The sequence below is a fragment of the Uloborus diversus genome, chromosome 1, assembly GCF_026930045.1.
Source record: "Uloborus diversus isolate 005 chromosome 1, Udiv.v.3.1, whole genome shotgun sequence".
NCBI lineage: Eukaryota > Metazoa > Arthropoda > Arachnida > Araneae > Uloboridae > Uloborus > Uloborus diversus.
The window spans coordinates 239,257,162-239,277,685 of NC_072731.1; the positions used below are offsets into that span (position 1 = coordinate 239,257,162).

At 32.2% G+C, this 20,524-nt stretch overlaps 1 protein-coding gene across 1 annotated transcript in view; it reads right to left on the reverse strand.

Annotated features, from left to right (window-relative positions):
• Positions 1-1,178: 1,178 nt before the first annotated feature.
• LOC129219482 (uncharacterized) overlaps positions 1,179-20,524 on the reverse strand; it is a 69,362-nt gene continuing 50,016 nt past the window's right edge. The window contains exons 29-42 of the mRNA XM_054853869.1: positions 16,511-16,627; positions 16,188-16,293; positions 11,955-12,023; positions 11,741-11,812; positions 11,499-11,570; positions 10,227-10,301; positions 9,516-9,587; positions 9,026-9,097; positions 8,871-8,942; positions 7,744-7,940; positions 7,009-7,680; positions 5,319-5,483; positions 4,081-4,313; positions 1,179-1,501 (exon numbers count right to left, since the gene is read on the reverse strand). Coding sequence (XP_054709844.1) covers positions 1,310-1,501; positions 4,081-4,313; positions 5,319-5,483; positions 7,009-7,680; positions 7,744-7,940; positions 8,871-8,942; positions 9,026-9,097; positions 9,516-9,587; positions 10,227-10,301; positions 11,499-11,570; positions 11,741-11,812; positions 11,955-12,023; positions 16,188-16,293; positions 16,511-16,627 — 2,186 coding nt within the window. The 3' untranslated portion in view covers positions 1,179-1,309. The remainder of the gene's footprint in view (positions 1,502-4,080; positions 4,314-5,318; positions 5,484-7,008; positions 7,681-7,743; positions 7,941-8,870; positions 8,943-9,025; positions 9,098-9,515; positions 9,588-10,226; positions 10,302-11,498; positions 11,571-11,740; positions 11,813-11,954; positions 12,024-16,187; positions 16,294-16,510; positions 16,628-20,524) is intronic.

Below are 20,524 nucleotides of genomic sequence, written 5' to 3' on the forward strand. Positions count from 1 at the left end.
ATATTCATTACATGAAACTATTTACAGGTTACGTTACCAATTCAATTTTAGATGAAATATAATGGAATAAACGCCAAATTTAGCCAGATTACAATAAATTAATCATAAAAATAATTACTATTTACAGAATTTGTAACAATATTACTATCTGGGAATAATCAGTTAACATACGCAATAGACAACGCTGAGTTACGCTATAAATAGTTGATTGTACTTAATTTATTACATAGTTTATATAATTTCTACCCCTATTTTGCTACAACTACTAAATATACCCTGAATCTTTTTTTTTAAATTTCTTCAGATGTTGTATTGCAAATGTTACATATTTTGTCATGAAAATGAATATGCAAAGTGAAATTATATACCAGCAGTATATTAAAACAAATGAAACAGAAAGTTTACCATGTTTTATTGCAAGAAAAATAGAAATTCCTGTAGATCTGTTATATGTTGGTTCAAAATAAAAGCTCGTTAAAATTGGTTTTATTTTTCTTTTTGATTTTCTCCCATGTATAACGGCTAATGAAGGACGCAGTCCCAAATTTAGCTTTTTACGCCTGTCGATAAACACTTTCAAGATTAGCCGCTTCACATTGTAACGCTATAGTTTCGTCAGTGATGTAAGTGAAGTGATTTCATTTACCAATAAATAAATAAATAAAAATAAAATTTATTTTCTCAAAAGTTGTAGATGATTTCATCTAATACACACGTACTTGTAGAAGGGATGATGGTGTTAAGTTCATCAATAAATTTAATCCAATTGAAGAAAATTAGTCGTTTGTGTGTGAAATTCTACACAACTTTGCGTTAAAAATTACTTCAATCAAGTTTAATTGCTAAAGAATATATAAATATGAATACAGTTGCTAATACGATTGATAAATACAGTGAAGTTTAGTTATTTATAGTCTACTATGATAAGTTCAAATTTGTTCCGCTGAGTCAGAAGCGATTCCATTTGTTAAAATAAGGGAGAGACGGTTTGAGTTGCGATTATATTGGCTTTACGCCAATTTAAGATTTTTTCCTCTTTCAACCCAAACATAAAGGAGCTCGTCCAAGATCAAGCTTAAATTCACTAGATCAGAATGAAAAAGAAGTATTAAAAAAAAAAGAAATTACGAATCATGTCTCTTCAAAATAATTTCTTTTATTGGGGCATGAAACACAATTGATGAAATTCGTCATGATATAAATGCAGTCAAACACAATGTATGTTTGGTAAGTTAGCTCTCCTTAAAACTTCAAACCAGCACACGAAAGCTGTCTTCGGCTCATTAAAAATAGCTCGAATACTATCACCTCAACAAGCAGTTCCTTGCATTGGATCATTAGATCGAGAAACAACGTGGTACACTCTGAGCATTTTTTTCACCAAAAGTCCAAACTCTTCCATATCTACTGCAGTATCATCAGGCATCCCACTGATTGGACTCGATACTATCTTATAGGCATTGAAATCGGGAACATAAACGTGTACTTCGTCGCTGCCATCCTGCGGAAGAAAGAAACATGAGAAAAATTACTTTCAATAAGAATTTTACAGCAAAAACTTAGAAGGGGAACAGAAGCATTCAGAAGCGAAGGGTGTACGCGGACTTTTTTAAGTATTGAGTAAAACGCTTGCCAGGTTCAAACCCTAGGTAGATTTTCTTTGAAAAGTTTTTAAGTGCTGCTTAGCAGTACCTACCAGGACTAATAGTACCTTCTTTTGCTCCAAAACATATGAGAGTTTATCCGTACCATTTATTCTAGTTATCTTCAGATTTGTAATTTTGGCCCTTGCACCTCTTTGCATCTAGGTACTTTAACTGAAGGTCTTCAGCCAGTAAAAAACTACAGTGCAAAAGAGTTCACCAAAAAAGTAAAGACCAACATTTTTTTCCTCTTAAAATAGCATTAACTTTTGTTCAAAAAGTGTACATTTCAACTCAGTGTTCAAACAAAACAGAAATATTCATCAATGGCATAAGTTGAGCTGATTTTTACCTCCTGTGACCCTTTCCTATAGGTCATGCCCTGTATTATGTTTTGCAATTTTGAAATTTGCGTTCAATCTACAACTTGTTGACTACTTGACTACAAGAAAGAATTGTTGCTTTTCCTTTCAGTTTAGCATAGCAATTAATCATTAGAAATAGTAGTAATTTCACAATGTAAAAAGAGTTTAATCCTCCGTAAAATCAATAAAGTAGAATTGAATCCCAATTGTCGAGGAAAGGCTGCTTATTCCAACAATTTCAACTGAAATATCTGAGTTCTTACGAATATTTTTGCACCAATTGCAGAAAAATCTTATTATTTTAACTAAAATAAGTTAGAAAAATGTCATTTGCTGTTCATTTGTGTTGCATATTGGAGAAACAGTTTTTGTTTAAATGGAAAAGTGTTAGGGTTGTGATTAAGTTTCTTTCTAAGCTCTAACTTACCATATAATCTAATTAACGTTATATGAAAGTCAACTCCTCATATAATCCCATGTAATCTAATCTTCAGTATCAAAAACTTCCAAATGTGAAGAAATCTTCTTTGTTTATTGGAATGAGTGTAGAATTGGAATTGGTGGCACTATTGTTACAGGGAGGGGAAAGAGGGTTTCGTTATGCCCAAAAGATGAGCAATGAGCTTTGTAATTGGTGAGTATAACTGGTGAGATGAGCATTTTGTAACATAAGTGGCGAGGTCGGGTGTATGTAACCCTAACATTATATTTCTTGTGCATTCACACGAAATTTAGCAAGTATAAGTAAGAAAATTTCCAATGTTTTTCGAATTATTTATTTAAGTAAATAGGACTGTAAAAGTACTATAATTGACGTATACATATAAATGTAAACATTACAAATCGTTTGCTTGTATAAATCTTTCTTCTGGGGTGTAAGATACTTTACCTCACCACTTAATGATTAGCCATACTTTCTCTGGTTGCAACAAAGTATGGTAAAAAGCTACATATGGACTTAGAAAGAGATAAAGCATAGTTGGGACAAGGGACGCTGTGATGTAGCCTTCCACTGCTATTAAGAGAGTCTTTCCCCAACGATACTTTCGTGGGCAGGAAAATGGCACGGCATCACCAAAAATAAGTTTTCGAGACTCTGTAGACCCTCGCTTTACGCAGGTTTATTTCACGCGGTTTCAGATTTGACACCTTTATTTTATTTTACGCGGGTGAGTTTCGGTTTTAAGCGGATGTGGCAATGCAAACAGATAAAATTTTCCCTCTTTTTCAAAATCCAAACTCCTAAAGCGTAATCAACTGCATTTTGGCTTGCTAATAATTGAGCTTTAACCACTGGAGACATTTTATGCGATTGATTCCAGAGCTCTTTCCAGAAGTAAAGTTATTAAACTCACACAATTCAGAACTCGCAGGAAGAAGAACTTTTAGGAGTGACAAAGAAGGCCAAAACCAACAAGGATATCGACGTCGGTGACGCACAACCAAAAACGTTCACATTGAAAATTTTAAGCCATTCCTAGACAATAGAAATGATATTTCTGATTTGTTAGTGAAGGAAGGTTTTATCATGGAAATGACCCAAGTGATCGTGGATGAGTTAATGCTCGACAAATAATTATAGAGAAAAATTCTTAACAACTGCCAAAAGACTATCATAGCCAGCTCCTCTTTATAAACAAAACAAAATTAATTTATGTTTTCTTTATGCATGTTGTGCATAAAAATTGATATAAGTACACATTAAACTTATCATACAATTAGTCATCACTAGAATGAAGTATTCTGTTATCTACGGTACCAAACTCTTATTTTAACACCAGTATTAGATCTCAATTTACGCGGTTTCGATTTACGTGGCATTTCCGTGGAATGTAACCCCCGCGTAAAACGAGGGTGTATTGTTTTGGAATCAATACTAACAAGAGAGAAATAATTGAATTAGACGCCTTTTTTTCCAGCAGAAATCAAATAAGCAAGCTTGTACAATAAAGTTAAAGTACAATAGATGACAATAATGCCCCCCCCCAAAAAAAAAATTGCAGTTACTGCTCTTTACCTGCTCACGGCAGTGTAGCTTAGTGTATAATCAGTGTAACTAATTGATTGCTTACATAGGGTCCACTAACGAAAACTGCATTGACGTCAATGCCGCCTAAAGCGTAGCTGGCGTCATGCAGCTCTTTCAGAGATTTGCATATCTCGATGGCAATTTTCAGCAGGTGCCGAGGTCTTAACCCGGGAACACTTCGCAGGTACTGCAAGAGCGTCACGTAGCCGTGGGGTGGTTTGAAAGGACGAGAATTTAGTTGTTCTCGCATTTTCAACCTTTTGGCTTTGTCAGCATCTGCAATGAAAACCATTTCAGAATTATTACACTTATTGGGGAGTTTTGCTTTACCTGAAACTCAAAATCAGAACCTGCTAGCGCAACATGTTAAGGCAGCCTTATAGGGACGTCACTGCGAATCACAATAGTCTCAGTCACAAGATGGCAGGACTGTGAAGGTTCATGGGAGTCACTTTGTGGCACATTTGTGACCTGTTTTGCGTAACTTCACACAATAGCGTCACTACGATGGGACGGTGGGGGGGGGGGGGGGAGCGAGGCGAGGGGACGGTCGAACCTGGGGGGGGGGACACATCTGAGGGTGGGTGTCCTCTGTTGGAATTAAAAGTAGATAGGGTGAAATAGGGATGTCCACCAGATATGCGGAACTATAAGGATTTTCCAACATTTGTTCAATTTATTATTCAACTTAGAAATATTTAGATGATTAATGACATTTCTTGCATTTAATCTATGAGCAAAATATATCTAAAACAAAATTAGAAGCGTACAAGTATGAATACAGGTTCATAATTGTCATGTGTGTTTCATTTGAAATCTTTTAAAACTAAAATTATAATGCTTTTAAAAAGATTTTCTTCGCTAATAATAAGGTTTTGGTGCTTCAATAGCAAGGAGAAAATATAATTGTTTATAAACTAATTTTGGGCTTATAAAATAATTTTGAGTTAAGGGACACATATGTCTTAATAGGATTAATCGCAATGATGTACAAGTTAAACTGAACTGAAAGATAAGGTTACATACCGAAATCTTTAAAGGTATTCATGTACTAGTCTTAAGAAAATCATGAAATCTATAGAATTAAATGTATCAAAATGAAATGTGAATGTAATAAATTAAATCATGAAACATTAGTACTCGCTACTAGATAGTCAAGAAACATTAGCACACATTAATACAATTTAACCAATACAAACTGATGGCAACCAAAATGTCTTTATTATTATTTTTTTATTTTTTTAGTTCTTTGAAATTTATATGGATAGAAAAGCATTTTACTTAAATGAGAACTCGTGATGTATGATCCTCTACGATCTTTTGAATTCAGACCGAATCTGGAGAGCATTCTTGTGTGAAAATGAAGTGATGAGATGGTGTAAACTAGAGGATTAGTGGCCGAATTCAGAGGCAACACAAAAATAGCAGTCCAAGCATAAGCTTCTCCTGTAAAAAAGTAAAAATACAATTTAAAAAAAAAAAAAAAACAAGAGATTCTTTCAGCGTGTTTTTGGATGATCTTATTATTTATTACACATGTGTTTTTAGCATTTTTTTTTTCAAATATTCATTTATATAACTAATACATATCTCTTATTTTTCGTACATGATTTCATTATCAAAGCAATGACGATGATGAACCGGAACTTGATTTTTTCCGCAAATATTAATTGTCATACTATCAAAAATGAAGTTTTCTTTATCTTTTCTTAAAATTCACTGACGTTGGTTGATTTTTACATGATGCTATGCTCACAGATTTATGACGAATGTGTACCATTGAATTATTTTCCAAAATTTTGTTCTTCTTTAGAAATTGCAGAAAATTTTGTTCCTCGTTCAATCCAAGGAAATAGCCTGATGCTAAACATGTTAATTTATACAAGTGTATGTTTTAAAATGTATAAAATAAAGTGAGTGACTTTAATATTTAAAATGTTTCAAAGGAACAACAGCCTACCCAATATAGCCTCAGGCTATATAGGGTAAGGGGTATACAGGTATTCTCATAGGTATAGGGCTATACAGGTATTCTCATGAATGTTACCTGTTAAAAGTAACACTCATGAGCGGTAACACCCATGAGATTTATAGAAGAATTCTTCTCAGGCATAAATTAAATAGGTGTTTTTGAATATTTAATTATGTCTCTTGTTTCCTTAACAAAAAATACATTGCTGCTAAAGAGTATGTCTTTATACTAAAAAAAAAATATATATTAGAAAATAAATGGGTAACACTCATGAAAAATGATTAAAATATTCTTCTTAATGAATTGTACATTTCAATATACAACATATAAAGAATAAACATATCCATTTTTAGACTGACACATTCTAAGAAGAAACAAATATGGCTTCCTTAACACTATTGCTAACTACTTTAAAGAAATATTTTGCACATAAAAAAACTTTATTCCCTGGGGTAACACTCATGAGTTGCATTTAAGGACATAGACTGCATTGAAATATTTGAACTGTTAGATAAATAGTTCAACTTATTGTAGTAAAACTTATTTCAACTGTGTGTAACTAACAAATATTACTTCCTTTTTCAATACGCAAAAAGTAAAAAAATGCAGCTTGAAAACGTACAAAAAAAAAAAAAAAAAAAAAAAAAAAAAAAAAAAAAAAAAAAATTAGGAAATATATATGAATCTAATCAAGACAAGGAAATTTCCGTTACTAGCTAACTAAAGTAATAGAAAAAGCTTATTAATCTATGATCATGAAAAAAAAAAGCACCGAATGCAATGAATTAAGTGGAAAATAATGCCTTACTACATGCTTTTGCAAAGCAAAAAAAGTATTTTATTAACATAAAAATGAACGGATAAGGTCAGGACACCAAACCGTCAGTCGTTTTGAAAACCATCTATATGAGTTTGAAAGAAATATTAATTACGAAAATCTAATGTATTTTTTAAAAATTTCTGGCTTGCTATACGCATGTTTATCCAAACAATAATTACCTGTAACATTTACGCCAGACAAGGCCAATAAACCCATGACAATAATCGGAAACCAGCACATAGAGTTTGTCATCACAATCAGAGCCATCTGTAGGCCAATTTTATTTTCTCTAGACTGCCGGGACATCAAACGATTCATGTTCTGATATGACTTCTTTATCGTAATGTACATGTACAAATAAGCAGATACGATGATGATGAATGCTAAAGAATTGATGCAGAAGAAAATAGCCACTGAGTACTCCCAACCAGCGGGTCTGTGGTTGGTGATGTGCAAGGCCAAACACACTCCTGAGCGTGCATAGAACCTTCCATGGAAATAAGGTTCTACGACTAAGGGCACGACAGCCATTGTGGCAGCGACTATCCATGAAGCGATGATGAGTCTGTATGTAAACTGAAGGCTGAACCGTCGTTGGGAGAGAGGAAAGCAAAGACATATTAAACGGTCCAACGTAATGAACATCAACGTTAGAACTGAAACTTCACTGGATACTGTAGACAGGAAGCCACATATCTTACAAAGAGTACTCCTCTTCCACTTGTCGGAGTTTTCGATGTAAATGCTCCTGTAATAGACATCTACACTGGCTATGATGACCAGGTATACGCCCATGAGGAAATCTGCACATCCTAGACTTAGAATGAGGGTGGAACTGATGCGACTTGAGTCTTTTGTGTTGAAACGCCAGAAATCCGAGCAGCAGAGACTTCCAAAGCAGCTGGGACCGGAACCTTTAGTATTGAAGCGCCATATGATGACAAAAAGGTTGCAGACTAAGGCTATGATGCCAAGTACCCAGAGGAATGATCTTTGCAATTGGCTGCTCATGAGATCTTCGCAAGATGATATCTCGTCAGGCGGCGGAAGACAGTTGTCAATGGGGACTTGAGGGGAAGCCATGCAGCAGAATGTGTAGGAATCGCTGTATCTGAAAAGGAGAAAATTCAAATGTTTAATATGTAACAGGAATAAGCAACGATAAAATTAAGAATTTTGAAACCCCGACTGAGTCGCAACTGAAGAATCAAGAGGGAAAATTTAAATACTTTTAAAAGCCTTAGATAATTAAAAATCAATGTCAAGTATTTTATTTGCTATTAAATAGAAACTGGCAACCGATGAAAATTTAAAATTATTGCGTTTTACTTCCTTGTCGGTCAACAATGAATTCGTTATCAATTGCGTGAATAAAGGTTTAGCTGTTATTAAAATCTGCTTTAAAACTGTTATAATTCGAATTCTATGAAACATTTAAGTTCTAAACACATTCTATCAGACACGGGGAAAAAAAAATTCTCTCTATTTTGGTATTAAATTTAAAATTTTTTAACTATGTTTTCACTGCAAAAATCACGAAAAACCTTTTAGGGGTTTTTAATTAATATCTTCGTAAATTAATGTCATCCAAAAATGCAACACAGCTAAGAACACATTCGATCAACTCTCCTTTCAAACATTTTTTTTTAAAATCGGTCCATCCGTTTAGCGCTAGAGTGCCACAGACAGACACACACATACACAGACACGTCAGACTTATAATCCATTTCCTTTGTGTGTCGGGGGTTAAAAATAAACAGAGGTTATGCACGTTTGATTTGAAGGATTTTTTTAGGATTATTTTCAGTCAACGTAAAATGGAAAGTGAAGATTAAGTTCATTGTTTACTCAAATGGACCATTCTATTTGTTATTAAATTAATGCGTTAATTTCCCCCTCTAGCAAACGAAACTGCAAAACAACATTTAATGAGCAGCTTTTAAGTAACTGAACATGGATTTGCCGACGTAAGTATTTAGTTCGTGAATAACAATTTTCAAAACATTTATTTGAGGTTATGCGAAAATCAATGAATACTTACAAATACTCCAAGGATTTCAACCCTGTGAAAATATACGATGTGAAATCCTGAATCTCATTTCCTTTCAAGTCACTGAAATAATTGAAATGTTATTAAACTTATAAAAAAGTAAATAATTACAAATAATAAACTTAGTAACAACAATATTTACTTACAGTACAGTGACTGAATGTAGACCAACGAAAGCACCACTTTCAACTTTTCGAATGTTGTTATTTTGAAGGTTCCTAAGAAAAATATTTAACTTATGAATTCCTCATTCTTAATATATATTATATATTTACTATACACATTGTAACAACTACGATGGCTAATGGTCTAAATTTTACAAATAATAACTAAAATTACAAAATTTAAAAATAAAATTTAAAAAAAGCATGAAACTCCTTAATTTATAAAAAATTCGAAGTTGTCAAAATATTTTACTGTAGCTTTTTATTAGTAAAAAAAAAAATTCCTTAGAAAAGTTGTAATGTTTTATTTTCAAAACACATTTATGAACTAAACCCACTTTTTAGTGGTTCATACATTTTTAAAATTATTTAGACAATTAAAATTAGTTTATTCGTATACTTTCGGTCAGCGAAAATCTTACTTTGTAAAAAAATGTCGAATAAGTAAAATGAAACAAAACATCATACATACAATGTCCTTAAACTTGACATGCCATTAAATGTGCTTCTCCTTAAAACCTTCAGTGAAATACCAGATAAATTCCTGAAATAATTCAAAATTAAATGAAGTTGTTGCACAAAATAATAATACTTCAAAAAAATTATTTAAAGGATCATTTTTCTCTCTTTACTGTTTGAAACTGTTAGACCTAAATAATGCATGCCTTTCATGCTTTGTAGTTTTCAAAAAATTGTGGTGTTACAAAATTACTTCAAAGTACTTTAATAAAATAACGCCTTTATACTTGAATGCTTGCCGTTTGTTTCGTTTTTTTTAAACTTTTATTTCTTTGATTGTGCAAAAATATTTGGGATTGAGAAGAAAAATAATGTATTTGAATGTCTTCTGCAATAAGTGTCATTCTGATGATGATGTTGACGACGACGATGATGATGATAATAATTGTAGTAATAATAATAATAATAAAAATAATAATTGTAATAAAAAGGTATTTTAGTCGGATTTCGGATCATCTATTAAAATTAAACGAAAGAATTGTATCAATTTAAAACCGAATGTGTCGGTCATTAGATTGAATACGTGTTGCTTTTTCCTCAAAGAAAATAGATTTTGAAAATTATTTAATAGCTAAATATTTTGCAGGCGAAAAGTAATGTTGTTTCGTTTTGTGAGTAAAATAAATACAAAAATAAGTATATACAAAAACAAACTTGGGCTTACAAAGTTGGCAGATTAGTGAGTCCATTAAAAGCCTCTGGTTCAATTTCTGCAATGTTTGGATTATTATCAAGAAACCTAAACAAATAAAAGAAAGTATTAACCGGAACACAATGCAATGTCTATTAATAAATGAAATTATGTATTAAGTTCTATGAGAATGGGTGTGTTATAAAATGCCCTAAACTGTAAGAGACAATTTTGAAATATGAAAATAGTATCTACTTCGAAAGTCATTTACTCCCCATGTGCAAACTTTTGCTACAGATTAATTTGGCAGACAACTTTAAAATGTATATTTTTTGTACAGATATAAATTAATGTAATATGAAAAACCCTACTGTTCAATAATGCACATGTCATGTTACGATACGCATAAGTACTTCATTAACCACTCCTTAATTCGTCTTCAAGTTTAAAGTTTTTATTTAAAAAGTTTCTGACCGTGCAGTGAAAGATTTAAGTTTGATGTTGACAGTCACATATATCATGGCACGGTTTCATATGTTGTAATTTCTAGAAAAATTAGAATAATGAGACAATAATAAGAAAATTGACAAAAGAAAGTGACATACATAGGGGAAACTACTGTACCCACGGACAACATTTACTTTTACATTATATAATGCAGAATAAGCAACGATATTCTTCTTTGGTATAACTAGATGCACAACTCCACAGCTGCAACCACTGGCCGCCATTGAAAGCCCGAATCTTGAATTAAACGGGCAAAGTGAAGTCTACGAGGGTGTAATGCTGTTTGCATCCTATCAACTCCAGCAAAAAGTTGTATGCGGTTTTCGGACGCTTGTCCGTTTCTGTCCATTTACCAAAAGCTTTCGGTTGCCCATGGAACGGGTTTCTCGTTGTGTTTCTTGTTAATGTTACATGTTGCACCTATGTATCGAATATGTAAATTTGCAACCAAACCAGGACATTGCTGCCAACAATTTTGAGAGGGAGAAGTAAGAGTATTTCTACGACCCTTAAAGTTTAATGCAGTTGAAATTCGTTTATTTGAATACGCTTAAAACGAATTACTGCAAAAACGAGCTGCATTTCCGATCCCCGTCGTATTTTTTTGTTTTATATTTTTTCGGGTAAGACGAACTACGGTTAAAACGAATTGATTTGAAAGGTCCCTTGGACTTCGTTTTACTAATTCTTCTTCATACATATCACACTCATTAAAGAAAGTATACAAGTTAACAAGCAAATCTTTGAATCAAATTAGAACTTTTAAATTTTCGGAAAATGCTCAATGAATAAACTTACAGCAGACGCACATTAGTTAAACCTTCGAACGCTGATGATGCTATTGATATGAGTTTATTGTGGCTTAAATCCCTGAAAGAAAATTTAAAGCAGTATATAATATTAATTTATTTAAAATTAAAAAAAAATAATAAGAAAATGGAAACCAATAATAAAGTTAAAAAATGAGGTTTCTTCACTTTATATCTTACAACTTTTTTATACATTCATCAATAAAATTAGTAGCATTAAAGGATACTTACAGCTTGTACAAATTCCCCAAATGCACGAATCGTTTTGGTGATATGACTGTTAAATAGTTATACTGAAGAATTCTACGGAAAACAAGAGTTTTAGAGCATTTTATATTGGTAGTTACGACAACAGAAATATATTACGTCTCTACATTTAATGTTTTGGAAAATTAAAATTCTTAAAAAATGAGTGAGTACAATAAAACAAAAACATAATGCTTACAACTCTCCGAGAGTCCAGAAACGTGAAAAATCTGTCTTTTGCAAATCCAATCTGTTAAAGCTGAAATCTCTAAAATTGAAAAATAAAATATTTTCATTTAGTATTGTAAACATGTAACATACATTTGGTAACAGAAAATATAATACATAAAAATACACAAAACACATAGTAAAACCTGTCTACAACGATATTGTTGGACCTAAAAAAATATCGTAATAGGCAGGTTATCGTTATAGACAGTATCGTTATACACAGGTTTCACTGTAACAAAACTTGTGAAAAAAAATGTATTTTTTAATTGAGTCCGTCATTTACTTGACTTTTAGATGGCATAAAGTTTAATACAGCCTTAGTGTAACATTATTTTTTGTCTACTGAAAGTCCCAATTCGTTATGTATAAATATAAATAAACGTTTTTATGGATCGTGTGTTTTGATCATTATTTTGAGATTCATGGACGTATTGCTAATGCACGTTTTGCATTAGATATATTATTTTAACTGAGGAAGGATATGCAAGAAAACTTGTATCTTGATGATAGTGCATTTCGAAAGATTTTTAAATTCTTAAACACACTGCTCTGTATGGTAGCACTTTTATGGTGTCAGTTACTGTCATGGTGATACTGGTCCTGACTAGTGAAACATCATTTAAGGCAGTGAGAAGAAAAGGGATGTAAGTGGCAAAATGGAAGAATGGGAGGTAACCAGTAGAAATAGAAGTTGGACATCTCCTCTGTCTTAGGGCAAGAGATAGGAGCTCCTGTACAGCATGATTTAGAAAAAAAAAAAATCAAGGACCTAGGACGTTATCTTTAATTGCGTTTTACTCAAAGCTTGAAAATGTCCACTTACATACCTTTGCTTGTCATTGTCACTGTCTCATTTGTATATTGTTTTCATCTAAAATTTCGCATTTGTCCCTTAAGATATTGAAGGTATGTGAATGGTAATTAATATTAATTAATTCATGACCTTTCGAGTTCCTAAAATAATGTTTTCTTACAAGGTTTATGACAAGAACTAATGTATGGTGTCAAAGGTGACCCACACTTTTTCTACTCGAAGGTTGCACCTCATTTTAAAATTATTCTCATGGCCAGGACACGCATAAAGTTTCAAAATATTAAAAAATTTCCTTAACAATATAGGAAAGTATGGAAAAGGAAAGAAAATTAAAGAACAAATAATTGTTGTTATCATTACTATGCTTCTTGTATTAAATACATCTATTTTTCAGAAAATAACTTCTGAATACTTGGCTTCAAATTTGCTACATTGTCATTAGTCGTGCTTTTCGATTTGTATCACTAAACAAAACAACAGGCCACATGGATCAGCTTCGCAGGCCTGATGTAGCCCGCAGGCCGTAGGTTGCATTATCATCCTGTTATCAGACTGCCTTTATTTACCGATAAAGAACAATGATCTTCAACCAAACACCAACAGCACTGTTACAAATTTCAGACATAGCAGTTTCGCCCATGCTCTATGCTCACCGGTCAAGAGTAGCCTAAACAAACAGGAGACAGATTATCATTTAATCTGAGATTACCTTCACACGGGTAGTTAAAATTTATACAGCACAAAAAAGGTTTGACTGATTAGCCCAAAACAAGGGCGAAACTGCTGCGTAACCAGGCTATTGGTGTTTTCTTGTTATTCTGCATTAGCCCCGACTAAGTGCTTATAACAAAGGTTTTGTATCTAAGAATTTCTCTTTTTTGATTATAGTGTTAAATATTAACGATAGTGTAAGGTATAACTTGATGACTTACCACAGATTTTTATTCTTTTGATTTGGTAGCTCCTTAGTTTTTTTTCTTTTCTTGAAAGCAATTTGAAGGTTTGTAACTTTTTATATTTTATAAAAATATTTCCTCAATCTTTAACTTGTTGCGAGAAACATAAAGACGTAACGCAAAATTACAAAATTGGAAATCATTCCTTGCTTCGTGACACACGAACGTTCGCGTACCAGAAATAAATTCGTGTATTATGCATGCTAATGTGGAGAGAATATGTCCCAGTTTTTGTTGCTACGACGATCGTTTAATTATTCCTGGATTTTTTGTACAAAAATCAAATCGTTGAAGTAACTGCTGCAATATGTTCTATTATTTCTTATATTACAAAGCATTTGTATGCAAGAGCCTAGGATTGATTAAAGATTGGTCAATATATTAAAACGAACAGAAATTTTGAAAATATTTTATTTCCAGTGATCTGTTAAAAAATAAGAGAAAAAAAAATAGTATCTTTACCTTTTAAAAATTTATAGCTATTAGAGAAATACTAATGTGACAAATGAAATTTTTCTATGTTTTATAATTGCATCGGTGCCAATAGTGAAAGCTGAGCACTAAGAAGACTTAGACGTAAACTTTAGGGCTTTTTCGCATGAATGAATTCAACTTCGAAAATTTGGGTGCAAAAAGGATTTCTAATATATAAATAGAGATTTCTTAACCTTAGCCTGTATAGGACCCGCAATTGTTTGGTGTTCGGAAATCCATCAGGACCTCAAATTCGGAAATCGAGATGATATTTTTTTTAAGTTAAAAAACATCTTTCAGGCGTATAAAAATAATTTAAAGTAGCCAGAAGTTTGCTTTTTCTTGTAAGTGATGATAAATATTTCTAAGAGCAGGGGTAAAAATTTTGGAAGTTCATGGAAAAACTGGATTTTTTTAGAGAAATAAAAATTTTTAAACGAAGGAAAATGAAAGAAAAAATGTTTCAGAAATTATCAGACTTTTACAGTTTTCATACTTGTATATGAAAAAATTTCGATTTTGCGAATGTGATTGTTTTACCGTTGGGATTTTTCACTAAGTAAGGGAATGTGTGGCAAAGTGAAATGGATAAGATCATTGAGCTATTTCAAAATGAACAAATTGAAAATTTGTTCTGAAAGATACAGTACAAAAAGAAAGAACATTGTATTTTATGATAAAACTTTCATTGAAATATTATTTTTAATTTTTGGTAGTAATTTTGAGCCTCCGAAAATAGTGGAAAATTTCACTTTTTTTCATGGGGCAAAGTGTAAAATGAAATATTTTTGCAATGAAATATTTTGTGTTTGATTGTAAAAAGTATTTTTGATCAAATGAATCAATAAATAAAATTTTGAATGAATAAATGAAAAGAAAATGGATCAATAAACGAATAGTTAAATTAATTATTCAATTAATATGTAAAGAAAAGTAAATGAGCGCATAATAGAGTGAATGAATAAGAAAATAAGGGAATGAATGAATAAATAAGTGAATTACTAAAGGAAGGAATGTAAATGAATCAATTAATATATGAATACGTTAGTATTTTAGTAAAAGGTGGAGTCAGTAAACGAAATAAGCTACATATTTCACTTTGCCTCATTCACTTTACCAAGCATGTACTAGACTACCTAAGCAAAATATTTAAAACACAAATGAGCTTAATATTAACTAAATAAATATTGCACTGCATATTAGTAGGCCTCAATTAATACTTAAAATGTTAATAATAAGAAATTTATCATTTTATAATATAAAAAAGAATTTTGACTTTCAACAATTATAATAATAAGTGTATCAATTTTTGAAAATTGCCTGTGTTATCATATGCTTTAATATTCGGCGGTATTTTTTTTTACTGACTGTAGTAGACAACATGTGCAACTACATTGTTAAAATATTACCAGATAAGTGGCGCAAAATGCAGAGTAAATATTTCACCTATCCACTTTGCCCCGCTATTTCATTTTGCCCACATTCAACTACTGAAAAGTCTTGTTTTTAGTGAATTTTGTCGTTTTGTTGAAATTTGGTCGATATTTACTGTTTTAGGGATTTCAGGAGAATGTATAAAAATTCATTAGTCTCCCGGACGAATCAGGGGAGTTGGCGGCTATGTCCTAAGTACCTTTTTCCTCCAGGAAAGGTGGAAGAATAAAGTTGAAGGAATGGGCAGGAGTCAGAGGGAAAATTTTCGACTTTGGTTACTTTACTGCTTTCGAATCCGACTCCTTTAATTCAAAATCAGTCCGATTCCGACTCTTACTCCGTAAGCACTGGTGAAGTTGTGAACTTAGAGAGAAAATGACCGAGACCGACTCTCTTGGAATTCTAAACCTCGATTTCCGACTCCGAGTTCTTTACAACAAAATCAGCCGACTCCGACTCCGCAGCCCTGGGAAAAGAACCGAACTGAGTAAATTCGAAATATTACAACTCAAAATAAACTTACAGCTTTCTCACTTCCTTCGGCAAGTCCAGTGGTAGCATGGATGCATTCTTACGCATGCAGGAGACGAAAAGCCCCACACATATGCAGTTCTTCGGACACACAAGATCTTAAAAATGAAACATTTCACGGAAATATTTAAACATCATAGACTTTACTATAGTACATAATGTGATTACAAGTAATTCATCAGGTTTTTATTTCACACTGTGCGAAGAAAAAAGACATGCAAACTTCGAAACGTTTTTGAACATGAATGAAGCTATGAAGTCGGCATTTGAAGTGAAATTTTCTTGAAATTATTTGAAAGAAAGAACGTTGCTTACCACACAAGAGTTCGTCGTCGCCATGAGGACAATGCCTGATTCCATCGCACAGTTTTTCTAGTGGTAAACAGGAGCTGCGATTGTAGCATTTATATTGACCGGGACAATTGTAAGAATCTGAAATAAAGTCAGTTTTACTGTCGGATTTGCGTTAATTGAGCATGTATAGTTATCTTTTTTACTAATAATAAAGCTGAAAGTATCTCTGTCTGGATCTCTCTCTGTCTGGATGTCCAAATCTCTGTCTGGATCTCCGTGACGTGCATAACGGCTAGACTGTTCGGCCGATTTTCATGAAATTTGGCGCAAAATTAGTTTGTACATGGGGGTGTGCATCTCTAAGCGATTTTTCAAAAATTAGATTTTGTTCTTTTTTTATTCCAATTTTAAGAACATTTTACCGTGTAAATTACCATTAGGTGGACGATTAAATTACCAATTATCATAATGTGGAACTGTAACATGGACGAGCAAATTGGCGAAAAATTCACTATTATTTGTAAATATACAGGCGAACCAAATGACCTTTTAATTTTCTACTACGGACAAAGCCGTGCGGGTACCACTAGTTGATCAATAAATAAATAAATTACTCGATATGCATTTTAGTATTCCATATGAAGATCCATTTGAAGATGTTAGAAAAACTAATTAAAAAAGCATGAATTTGCTTACGCTGCATTTGCGAGAAAGGTAGACTAGATTGAAACAATAAAATAAGCCAGTTGGCGACGCCAAACCGGTGTTTGTTTCCTGTCAACAAGAACAAACTGGGGACAAACAGACGGCGAACGCGAATGTTTACTTTTTCTTATTCCAGGAAAAATCCCCAAAAGTGACCAAAGTGGCAATTTTTCTGGCAATCTATTTATTTACTTTCGGTCTTTCTTTTCCGTGAACAAAAAATTACTTTTTATTCTCCTCCAGATTGATTCATCATTTTTTTTTTTTTTACATTCACTACCCGCATTATTAAATATAATAAAAAAATACTCCAGTGCTTTTAGCCAGAAAATGTCATAGGTAGCGATATAAATAACGGATCCTTCACAATTGTTTCATCTAAAAACTACGCTTTGTTCAAACCCCTAAAATAGCAATATTAAACAAAATTTAACACGCATCGTATTAGTAGGTGTAAAATGTATGTGTTACCGTGAAAGACTGGTATTGGAGAATGTCGACTTTCACCATCGTTGCAACGGAAATATTCGGCCTTCAACCGGTCCTTTTGGCATCTAAATGTTAATTTCCATCGTATAATGTCGACATTAACCCACTGTCGACCTTTTTCAGTTACATGTGCACCACTACAAAATTGAGTAGTGTTTCGAAAACCAATTTTTTCTCTCTTTATTTTTATTATTTATTGTGGTAATTATTTACTTAAAAGAGTAAAAAAAAGTTCGTATAGTTCTTTTCTAGGCAAAATTTTCATTCATCCAGGATGTTAGTAAAACTTATTATTGAGCTAAATTATAGAACTGGGATGAGGTTTTCCTCGCAATTTACAGATAGGAGGTGCTGTCGTTTTGTTTGTAGACCATAGCATAATGGTAAAGCAAAATTAAATTATAATTATTTTTTCGTTGTAACTTAATTACGTTAAAATATTATGATGCGTGACATTGCTCCTACTGTTGAATACAGGATACAAGAGATACTATTTTTTCAAGTGATAAGTTTTATGATTTATCTTAAGTCGTTCGGAACTGTTAATGAATTAGAATTTGGGGCGAATTTTGTATGGATCTATTTTCATTCATCGGAGTCTTTTAATCTGTGCATACTAGAATGTCTTAAAATGAAACATCAAGTGAAAATAAAAGCTAGGGATTATTTTCTGAGATGCGGCTGCTTTTCGGAACATTGGGAACGAATTGCTCGGGATAGCATCTCTTGTATCTCTTGTCTTGTTAACACGAACGCTGCTGCTGCCATCTATCAATGAAACACGAAGGAAAAACTACTTTCACGAAAAGTTCTGCGACTGAGTGACGTTTACATTAAATAAATAAATAAATAAATAAAAAAGGAAAGAAACAGCTTACAAAATGATGAAATGTGTTACAGAAATTCATCAGTTTATTAGAATAAATAATAACAAAATTTTATTTAATCATTAATTTTAATTTTTGACTAAACACATAGGAAAAATCATATTGGCTGATTAATAATGATATTATTACTGATTCAGAGCTATTACGTCAGAAAAAATAATGCTTAAATCAACAAATATGTAAAGAAAAACTTACTTTGGGGTTTTATATAGCTACATATACTACCATATGGCGACGGAGTTAAGGCAATAAGTAAATGAACAAAATAAAATGAATAAATAAAGCATAATTCATTAACTCAAAGCTTAATTTCTTAAAATATTAGCAAAACGATTAAACAATACAATTTTCAAAACAATTCTGTTTGGTTGAGACACAAATGAGGAAAGTTTGTTTTGCGACGATTAAAAATGTTATAGTTATTTTAAATTAAGTTTACTAGCGTTTCATTTCAAAAAAAAAATCAAATATTCGTTAAATTTCTTCTTCAAGAGAATTTACCCTTTTTTGAAATTCAAATTTGAAAACCATGATTCTAAAATCTAACGAACGGCACATGCATTAATATCACTTCAAAGCAACAGTAAGGCATTTAAGTGTGAGCTATGCTACTGTTACTGTGAGGCGACGATATAAAATTAGCTAAACATAAAAAGTGTTTTCTTCTTTTTTGAAATTGATTTTATCTTAATAGAGTTATTGGTGATTAGTTTTGTTTCCATTTATAAATAAAGTATCGCTAAATTGAATGCGAGATTTTCGTACTGCTTTGTGTAATATATTTTTAGTTCAGAGAACAATTACTAAAAAAGTTCATAAACAGGGCGTTTACGAAGGAGATGCAATGAACCGACCTAAAGTCAGGAGTAGGGATGTGCAAAATCGTTCGGGTGCATAGCAACCTGCAAATCACCTATATTTTTTCATACAGACTCTCTGTTATGCTGCTAAGAGACATTCTACCTGAAACCATATGTTTTTTTTTCCCTTTAATGAGTGGTTTTGGTTTTGGTCAATGTAACACTGCTTAAAGACAGGAAAAGCAGCAAATATATAACATGAAAATTGTATATGTATTTGAATAGAACATTGATCATAATGAGCAAAATTACTTTGCTTTGCTAACACACATGTTAATAAACATTTAACTTAAAAAAAAAAAATCAATATGTTTATACATTATTTTTACGTTGAATTCCCAAACTATAGATTTTATGATCGTGCTTTTGAGTTATATAGGGGAATGTGGCTCAAAGCGGGTAGGTTTTTGGTGAACGCTCGAAAATTGTAGTTTTTGGATTTCAATCGCAGCAATTTCGGTTTTATTTCCTAGCAGGGTTCTTGAACTTCAAAATAAAAAGTAATTTTTGTATTATTTCAAACCGAATATTTATTTATTATCAAACATCACAAACACGTGAAAAATCCGCTTTGCCCTACCGTTGAGCCCAAAGCGGATAAGCTTAACTAATTGTGGTTTGGTACATTTTCCAATCAAATATGAAGTTATAAATGATTCAAATAGTTGAATAGCTACCTGCCATTATATAAAAAAATATAAAACAGTTGTACTTATCCAATTTAAAGTCAGTACATTTGTTTATAAAACATAAAGAAATAACTGAGCTAATTAATAGACTAATTAATTGTGGCATCCTAAAAAATAACTTTTTAAAAGTTATGCTTATTCTTTTGAAAAAGAAAATCAAGGTCAGGAAAAAAAAAAAAAAAAAAACAAGCTGGTCTTCGATTAATCACAAGTTACAAAACTTCATTTAAAAAAAAAAGCATCATTTTTTTTATTTTAAGCCTAGTTGCGCCATGCCGCTTCACTGCTGCTTCGCTGGGACTGATAATAACTCGGGGGTGTTCGAGTAAACACGATATACGTATTCGCCGCCGCTAACACACCATGGGGAGGGGGGAGGCATACGAAGGCCTACCCGCTTTGGGC